A 10,143-nucleotide genomic window follows, 5' to 3' on the forward strand; every position below is an offset into this window, starting at 1 on the left:
CGGTTATTTTTTCGGTTCGGTTCGGGTTTGGTTCGGTTTGGTTAGTTAGGTTCTAGTATTTTTCCAACTGAAATAAACCATTGTTAATTTGGTTCGGTTCGGTTTGTATTTGGTTTGGTTTATATTCGGTTCAGTTTGTATTCGGTTATGTTCGGTTCAATTTGTTTTTTGGATCAGTTTAATTAGGTTATTTTTAGTTTAATTTTTTGTAAGAAAAATTATGTTTTAAAACATAAATTATGTAAACATAAACTATGTGAATTAAATTCAATATAAAACTGAAACAAAAACCTTTAAAAATGTCACAAAAAGTATATAAAAATTAAAACAAATGAAAGTTAACTAAAATAACAAAAATCAACATCATTAGTAATGTCTCTTATATCATTATTAAAAATCATGCAATGAATCATCTTCCATGTGATGCTATGGAGAAAAACTTTTATTTTTAATAAAATTTGCTTTAAGTTGTAGGTTTAGATTTAACATCCACGTTGACATTTATAAGAATATAAAATACGGATTTTTCTATTTTTTAAATCAAATATTTTGATGATTGCATATTAAGTTAGAAGAATATATGTTAATGAATAAAAAAATGGAAAATACATGGTTTGGTATTAGAATTTTAGTATATTGATATAACTAATATTTTTAATTTAAATAATTACAAAACACATCGGTTTTTCAGTTCGGTTCGGTTTGAACTGAACCATTCGGGTTGGGAAATCTTCAACCGAATGGTTTGAAATAGACTTTGGATCGGTTTGAATCGGTTTCGGTTCGGTTGGTTCGGTTTGACTCGGTTCGGTTCAGTTTTTTTGCCCACCCCTAATATAAATGACTTTAAACACACAAAAGGAGGATAAACACTGGAACAACGTACACGGAAAAAACGCGAACGATAACAAGGATAGTCAATAATACACGTATCGATTGGTCATGAGGACCGCACAAGAGGATTGTCACAACATTAACATATATAAATAAAAAGAATTTTTATTTTATTTTATCTAAATACATTACCATACTGATAGAAGTTTATTTCTGTTAATAGCTAAAATTCAACAACTGAGATTACATACATTCATAGTATCTAATATATTTCATAAATAATAAATTTGAAATAGATCTGTTTCCTTTATTGTTAAATTATTATGAATTTCCAACTTTGTTTCATTCATTCGTACCAATATAAAAAGATACACAACAATAAAAAGTTAACCAATCTCTGAGATCAACTTACAAAATGTATTCAATCCCAAATGGTTTAAACTCTTATGGTGACAATACTATGAATCTTCACGGTTCTGTTCCCACCCAAATGAACTCCAGCTTTGGGGATCCCGAGACTAAAATGTTTCAATCAATGTTCACTACTTCTGTCATCACAAACCATCATGGTTTGTTCTCTTCCTCTCATGCTTCTAACTGTTATCGAGATTCATCTTCTTTTGGTTTCAATAATTCACATGCGGCTTATCAGATGAGAACCAACATGGTCTCTGATGTCGTTGATTACTTTCCTATTAACCATAACCCACAAGTTTCTCAAATCTCCATCACCCAAACTATCACAAGAAGGTACTCTGTTATAGTTCCTACCCGTAGTTTGATCACTGCCCAAAATGAATATGAACGTGCTATGGATCCCAACATTTCATATCCTTCCTTTTACCCTCAAACTTTTGTTGACAATCAGAGAACCTATCCTCAAAGTTTTGTTGACAATCAGAGCAACATCTTAAACCCTACACCTCTCAGTACCATTTATCCAAGGAATGTAAACCAGTTTTCTTTTTCATCAAAGCAACACCATGACCAACATGTTCCTCATCATCAACCAGTGATTAAACGTCGAAAATTTGATGAAATTTTTGACGGTTTTGATTTTGAGGAGAATGGTGTATACGATGGTCGGACACACAGCCTACCGTATGAAAAGTACGGTCCATATACATGTCCCAAATGCAAAAACGTGTTTGATACTTCACAAAAATTTGCAGCGCATATATCTTCGGTTCACTACAAGAATGAGACGGTCGAAGAAAAAGCAAAGAGATACAGCGCGAGGAACAAAAGAAGATTCCGTAAGATAGACCAAACAATGCATGGCGAATCTCAGATGATCCAACCCGAAGAAAGAGTTGTAGAGGCAAGCGGAGGCAACAACAACATTGCAAGTGGCATTGAGGCTTCTCAACAACAGCTGGTTGTTAAGGAAGAACCTACTTATGAACCATGATGTTGTTGATTGATATGCTTTATGTTTGGTTTATGTTTATCATAATATCTATGTATCTTTTTGTTCTTGTTTTTGTTGGCATTTCATCATCTTTGTAGATGAGTGATTTAGTCACTGGGATTAAATCTCCGCATTAGCGCAAGAAAATTAAATTATTATAAATTTTTTGCGTTATCTATAAGACTCAGTTGTATTTTGTTGGTTTACTTCTGAATTTCCTTCATTTCTAAGAGATTAAGCACTGTTCGTTTATCGGTCAAGCAACTTGCAACATGCGGCAAGTCACATGTCAAAGATTGTTTTTTGTTTTGTTGTCGAGCAATATGCGACCTTCGACAGCGACTGATCACAAATCACATGTTGCTGTTAGTTTTGCCGTCGCGGCTGATCGTGCGAGGTGTGACCAGTCACAAGTTTGCAATTTTAAATCGCTGAAAAATAACAATTAAAATTATTATTTTTTATGTCGCGTGACTGGTCGCGTATCACATGTATCGCAACACATAAACCTACATAATCTTACTCGCAAGTCATAGTCATAGGTCGCATGTCATAGATTGCGCGCACGTAAAGGAACATGTCTTAATCGTAGATCGCATGCCACACGACACGTAAAGCCTAAATTGTTTAGCGGATTTGCTATTGCTAAGTTTCTTCTTTATAATTCGGCTCTTTAATGGGATAGGCTGGCCTATCCTTTTCTTAATGAATCTTGTAAAAAAAATTCAGTATATTTCAATACGTCCTGCAAGAATTATATCTATTTTATTAAAATAAAAATCATGACCTCAATTCATGTGTGATTATTTTAAAGTTGGACAATCTCTTAGAAGATTATTTAAATGAATTCTTGTATACATATTTGAATTATTTTAACTATCCTAAAAAATTAAATAGATATTCCCATAGTTTTTCTGAATTACATCTGAATAAAATTTTTTCATATCTTTTTTAGTTACAATATAAAGATATATTTCCTTTTTCATTAAAAAATTTTAAAATATGTAATTACTTTCGTATTTATTTAAAGTATAAATTTATATTTCATTTTTCACTTGAACAAACCTTTTAAATATTTAATTAATTTTGTAATTATTTAAAATAAAATGTATATTTCATTTTTACTAAAATAAACCTTTTAAGTATCTAATTAATTTTGTAATTATATTAAATTCATATACAATTTTGTATTAAATTTATGAAATTAATTTAACATATTTTTTTCAGAAATTCCCTAGCCCCTTTTAGTTTATTTTAAAAAAAAATAACCCTCATCGAAGAAAATGACCAAAATACATTTTTACCCTAGGGTTAACTAATCTAGACTTAGGGTTTAGAGTTAAGGGGTGGAGTTTTGGTGATAGGGTTTCAAATATTAAAAATTAAAAATTAAAAATTTCAAAATTTCAAAATAAAAAAGGGTTATTTTGGTCATTTTCTTTTTTTGGGGCTATTTTTGTGACAAAAACTTAAAAAGAGCTATTTAAGAGAATTGTCCTAATTTTTTGAAATAAATCTTTCATCTCTAACAGTTAAAGATTTGTTAATTTAGAACTTTGTAACACAGTTGAAAATATGCTATCAATATGAATGATCAGTCTATAAATATTATTTTGAAAGTGAATTCAGTTTCTGTTATTAAATATCGTGGTCGGTTTAGTTTTATTCTTCAGTAATCGAAGTATATGGCTGCTTCATTTACAAAAAGATAATCAAGTTTATTTTTGTATAGACCATATTCGTATATTATTCACTGATGTAATTGCTTTTGTTTCTTTTATTTTGTGCAATTTTGAAAGTGCAATATGTATTGTACCAATTTATGTCATTAACATAAATGACAGATGAATGATTGAAAATATATATTTCATGTGAATATTTTTATTTTCAGTGTGTTTATTATCAAATGTAGGTTTAAGGGTTAATTATATAACATGATGTATGATAGATGAACAATTGCAAATAAAATTTTAACATTTGAAAAATTCATTGTAAATAATCCAAAATCTTTGTGGTAGAAAATTCTAAATCACCAATAGGCAACATAAGAAACCTCAAAAACATAGATAACAAACACATTGCAATTTCCGGTTTATCAATTTAAATTAAGAGAACGTTTTATGATTTACACTTAGTATAGGTTATTCAGTCAAAGATTTAATTATTTCAAATAATTCGATTAACATATATGTATGACCAAAACCTAAAACACAAATATAATCCTAAAAAAATAAAATCAAAGTTAATATTAAATAAAACAGAATTTGTCATAGATATCACATATAAGGTTTTAGTTAGTGTTCATGTTGTATTAAAAGAGAGATTGCTAATAATTTGAAACAATAAATTAAATTACTGCATGGAAACTATAAGATTATTGTGTTTGAAAATATTCGATTAAACTAATAGTAATATGATAAATGTTAAAATTATATACCACTAATCATGTAAATCAACTATTTATATGTATAAAAATAAAAATAATCACAACCGTGCGGGCTGTAGTTTTAAAATAGGTCTAGTCTTTTCTTCTAACGCTGGATAAATAAGTTTAGTCTGATCAATAACCACCGAATAGGGTTTGTGTGGGTGCGTGTGCGTGTGAGGGGGGGGTAATGTTTGAGGTTTAGATATACTAGGAACAGTCTACATTTTGACGTCCAATAAGGTTGCTCTAATGTTTCCGTCTTCATTACGTGTCAGTGACACGGTGTCACAGACTCACAGCTCAACTCCTAATCTGTCCAAACAAGTACCTTGGGGTTAAGTCTCGTTGACAGAGATCGCCGGGCAAAATGCGATTGATGAAAACCCGGCGGGACCTCGAGTGTGGCAGTGGGCACGTTGCGTATGAACGTTTTAAAGGCAAGGCAATCACATTTCTGGCCCTATGAGATGATGTATTCTTTGTACAGTGCAGATAAAGATTCGACGGTGTGTGAATTGTGTGTTTCGTCGTTGCCAAGACGATGAGTTTTACCGTTGGAACAATAACAAGAATCCTTGGGGGTTGGGACATGGTTTATCCAATTCCAAGCGTTTAGGATCCAACTCCAAACCAACGTGAAATTCCTTCCAGATTTGGGCCCAAGCAAATGAGCTATATTACTGATTTGGATCCCAAAAGCTGTTAGAAAATACAGGGCCGAGTTAGCTCGAAGTCAGCCATGTTGTATATATTTTGTAGGGTTTTAAACAAGGTTTAGTTTGTGCAAGGTCGGGCTTTAAACAGAGCAGAGCTGGGGTGGGCTTTAAACCCCCTTTTTAACATCTCTGTTATGATGAATAGTGAATGTTAATAATAAATGTAATCGATGGTTAGTAACTTAGTGTTATCAAGTTTTTACGTAAGTTTACGACTGTGTTATATGATATTGTGAATATGTCGTGACGTGAATGGCAAACTTTTGATCATGCAGGCTTAGATTGGTCCTTTGGATCCACGAGGATGATCAAATATATATTTACTACAGTCAAGGTATTTGTATTCTTAAGACAAGTCAGATTTTGACATTTTCTGGAAAAAAAGATATTAAAAGATTATCTCTCTAATTGCAACAGTCACAAAAAGCTATAACAGACCAAGAGACTGTCTATAATTAATTCTAATGGTAACTGTATTCACTTAGTATTATTTATTAATCACCCTTCAATTTAAAACGTACTACATGTTGTCAATGCTCCAGATTTGAGAAACCGAAGCGAGACCATATATATATATATAATGATTCATAGACTTCTAGTAGTTCACCAAACATAAAGATTTTGTATACTTCCACTACATAACGCACCTTTTCCACAAAATCAAAATACATGGACACTCTTATAATGGTATCGATCATGACCCTGTTGATTTTTTCTAGCTCCGGACCCGCACGTGCCGCCACTCTTATCGTATCCAACCAGATGCAGAAAAGCGCTAATGTTCCCGTCTTCGTCACGTGTAAAGGCTCAGCTCCTACGATGTATAAACCCGTACCTTTGGGTCAACTCTTGATGATAGAGATTACACCTACTAGCGAACCAAGTGCGACTGATGATATCACACCCACTGCTGGACAAAATGATAAACCGGCGGGATTTAGAGTGTCGCAGGAGATGAATTGCGTGGGTACGTTTTACCGCGAATCACGGGGCTTGCGTTCTCAGCCATGGTACATATTGAACAGCTCATACCGAGAGCCGGTCGTGTGTAAAGATGTCTGTGTCGTCGTTGCCAAAGACGATGGGTTTTATCGTTGGAACAATAAGAAGAATGCTTGGGACCAGATTCCTATGGAGATGTTCTTTTAACTAAATTTACGTTTCGATTCAAATATTATATTTTCGCCTACTTCCTATTCTTAACAATTGAATGAATATTAGCCCATTAAAAATAAAATATACTATGGAAACTGGAAACGAAATATTTTTGGTTATTGAAAATACTTTCTTGTTTAAAGAAAATGACACCATTTATTTTTTAACTCAAACATACTTATCATATATTGCTAATCCATCTCAGCGATAGGGCTTGGACAACTTGTAAGAGAGTGGTAACTAAGAAGAAGACACATTTTATTTTATTTTAACAATATATTAGAATCAGTGACGAACTATCGCACCAGTTTGATTAGCGAGCTTTCCTTGCATCCAAGTCTGAAGCATTTGTAGAGAAGCCTTTGGCTGATCCATCGGAACCATGTGTCCAGCATCATGAACCTGTTACAAAATTGAATTTACCAATAAAGTTTCTCGTCAACCGCACTTTACAATTAAAATAGGTTATATATGTTCATCAGTTTTGTTCGGATTACCTTAAGAAAAGTGAGAGGACCGTGATTCTTCATTACACCGGCTTCTTTACCATCTACCATGAACGGCACTGTCTTGGCTGCTCCAAATTCCTTCTGGCCTGACCAATTTATCTGCTCAACCCACCTGGAGTTTCCTATAAAAACAAAGAAAATAAAACACAAACCCTCAGAAATGTTTAAGACTAGAATAAAGCTAACAAGAACATAGACATTGTGAAAATATAGATCAAATCTTACCAAGCCAATTACAAACGAAATCATATTCTCCGGCATAAACTAGAAGGCTGATTCCATCTTCGATAAGAGTTGGGATCTTAACCTCGAGATTAATCATCCAATCCTCTATCATCGCAACATAAACTGTATCGTTGCACGATACAAAAACGTTATCTCCAACTCCTAACGCTTTCCTTACATTCTCTTGGTTCAAGAATTTCTCCAGATTGGAATTGTCATCACACATCAGCTCCCCACATTTCTTCCTCACGTCATAGGGCTTCAAAAAAGCAGAGAAATTATTGTAAACAGAGAAACTATTGTACGCGACAAAACACGGTCAGTTTCGGATTCCGATGCTTGCATTCATGTCTTTGTTTTCGGATTTTATATAGTTAAGGATTTGGAAGCAGACGTGGTAAGCAGAAGCACACGCTAAACCACCATCAATATCTGAAAAATTCACAAAATTATGACTCTTAAAAAAAACAAAGCATTTTGGTAAGAACCAAATCCGACAAATTCAAAAGAAAAGAGCGTTATATCTAAATTACTGCATTCTCTTATGGAGCCCTGACAGTCAACGTAGACTTGGTTGAGACTTTCATGATCAGACTGGGAGATTAACTTCATTTCCAGCGCATAATCCCCATATGCACCATACTGGATCTCGGGGTTGGTTAGGCCGTCACCAATCGCAATACCCTTATTTTCACCAAGATTAACACAAGAAATTTCTAGTTAATATTGGAAGGGGGAAAATAAAATAAAATAAACAGCTTTTCAACGAATAAAGAACAGAGGATTCACTAAGATTCATATAGAGACTTACCTTAAGTTTTATTGGAATCCCTTCATTGTTTTTATTTCCAGTGTGAATGCGAGAAGCCAAAGCTGGAATGTAATGGCCTGCATAAGATTCGCCCGTGATATAGAAATCGTTCCTCACGAGTTTGCGGATGCTCCTTGAAAAACACCTACCGAATTTCAAAGCAAAACGAACTCAAATCATTATAGTTCAAATGTTTTAGAAGAAAACAAGAACCGAACCTGAAGGAAGTTGTAGAGGTCGTTGCTCACACCAGTTTCGTCATGCCGGAGAACGTCAGTGTCCGATATGTTACTGAAACCTGTCCCAACGGGTTGGTCAACGTAAATTATATTGGAAACCTGTTGAAAACAAAAGTTAGTTGAATGATTGGAAATAACGTTTCCTGACGGACAAGAAACACATTTGTCTTTGACGACAAAGAATCTTTTTAATTATTCGAACCTGGTTCCAACTATACTCGTTCCGAGAGAGTGAGAGATCCTCAGTGAGAGTGAACGGACCATTCTCAGTCAACAGACCGAAGCTGCTACTACAACCCGGTCCACCCGACAGCCAGATCACAACTGGATCCGTTATGTTGTTCCGTGACTCAAAGAAGAAATAGAACAACCTGTGAATAGCAGAATCAGCAACATTACCACAGAAATCAGGTACGGTTTTTAATGGTTCAATGTGTATACGAGCTACTAAAACCAAACTAATTTTAATTGGTTTAAGAGTTTACCTGGATGATTTGGTATTTGGCAAGCTGTAGTAGCCAGCATGATGACCCAATTCTTCAAGGTAAGGATCACTAGAAACGTAACCGTGTAGGAAGTGGGAGAAAATAAAAACAAAGAGGAGGAAAGGAAGAGAGAATATCTTGGATTTCATGTTTTGGTGGTAAGATTTCTCTTGTGAATTTTAACCGGTATTTAAAGACTCAATTCAAACACACAAAGATGGATACTTCTCAGAATATTAATATTCCATATGAAAAGACATTCTCGGTACGTAATATGGGTTTCCAAACAAAACATGTGTCTTACGACCAAACATGCTACTGGTTTGGTCATTCCTCCTTTATGATCCTAATTAAATTTTGTGTCTTTGACAATCGTGTATACTGTCTAACATTACATGAGGTGGATTATGCATGTTGATTGTCACTATGAGTTGCTTTCGTTCCGACATTACATGAGGTGGACTTTGCATGTTGATTGTCACTACAAGTTGCTTTCGGCATTATTAAGATATGCAAACGCTTAGGAATAAACAAGAATTAATTTATAGATATATGATGTCTAGAGAGTTTGGAATTATTACATGTCCTATGAAACCAACATCTCATAAGTTCTTATTCTTTAAAACCTAACTTTTGTTTTTTTTTCTGTAGACCAAACTCTCATAAGTTCTTATTCTTTAAAACCTAACTTTTGTTTTTTTTTCTGTTTGATATATATAATAAGCAAAGACGTGGAATGTGTATCCCAATCGTAAACGTGGTGATATTTTTCATGTTATTCTTTGTTTGACTATGTAAATGGAATACATTAGCCAAGTGTATAGGTAGGTGTCTCTTGCTTAGTGTCATTCTATATTAATATACAAGAATATATGATCCTACAATAAGCTTACTACTCACTATGATAGGGTAAGTCTCATTAGGGCCAAGGAAAGCATACCTTACACCATGGGGAAGAGGTTTAAGCTCCACTTTTGGTGCTTTGAGTTCACTCCAATCATCCTCTTGGAGATTCTCTTGTTGAGAAGCTGGGGAAACATGGTGATCCTCATATGAAAGCTCCTCATTCTGTTCTTCATCACTAATCTCTCTGTGAGAGTCCAGCATCTTCACATAAGCATCACTTTCCTTGTTCTCAACCATTTGGACCTCTCTCTCAATTGTTAAGGCATGTTGTAGAGAGTCTTCAAGTGCCAACTCCTCTAGAAGTTCATCAGCTAACACCTCCTTCTCCTCAATGTAGAATGCTTGGCTTTGAGTAATAGGCTTCCTCATCATCTCCATCTCCTCAATGTAGAATGCTTGGCTTTGAGTAATAGGCTTCCTCATC

At 34.0% G+C, this 10,143-nt stretch overlaps 2 protein-coding genes and 1 pseudogene across 2 annotated transcripts; 2 read left to right on the plus strand and 1 right to left on the minus strand.

Moving 5' to 3' along the window:
• The first annotated feature begins 1,241 nt into the window (after positions 1–1,241).
• On the plus strand, positions 1,242–2,374 carry LOC106316926. Its single transcript, XM_013754788.1, has one exon. The coding sequence runs from the start codon at positions 1,250–1,252 to the stop codon at positions 2,243–2,245; it is 996 nt and encodes a 331-aa protein (XP_013610242.1). The 5' UTR covers positions 1,242–1,249; the 3' UTR covers positions 2,246–2,374.
• A 3,677-nt stretch (positions 2,375–6,051) lies between these two features.
• LOC106316259 lies at positions 6,052–6,644 on the plus strand. The gene has a single exon (XM_013754137.1). It carries the CDS (start codon positions 6,059–6,061, stop codon positions 6,536–6,538), a length of 480 nt encoding a protein of 159 aa, XP_013609591.1. The 5' UTR covers positions 6,052–6,058; the 3' UTR covers positions 6,539–6,644.
• Positions 6,645–6,663: 19 nt separating this feature from the next.
• On the minus strand, positions 6,664–9,016 carry LOC106316258 (annotated as a pseudogene).
• Between the last annotated feature and the right edge of the window lie 1,127 nt (positions 9,017–10,143).

This window comes from Brassica oleracea, chromosome C9, assembly GCF_000695525.1.
Source record: "Brassica oleracea var. oleracea cultivar TO1000 chromosome C9, BOL, whole genome shotgun sequence".
NCBI classification, from domain to species: domain Eukaryota; kingdom Viridiplantae; phylum Streptophyta; class Magnoliopsida; order Brassicales; family Brassicaceae; genus Brassica; species Brassica oleracea.

Bases quoted from the DNA above. Each gene is read 5' to 3' on its own strand.
- LOC106316926 (XM_013754788.1), top strand. From the start codon at position 1,250: ATGTATTCAATCCCAAATGGTTTAAACTCTTATGGTGACAATACTATG.
- LOC106316259 (XM_013754137.1), top strand. From the start codon at position 6,059: ATGGACACTCTTATAATGGTATCGATCATGACCCTGTTGATTTTTTCT.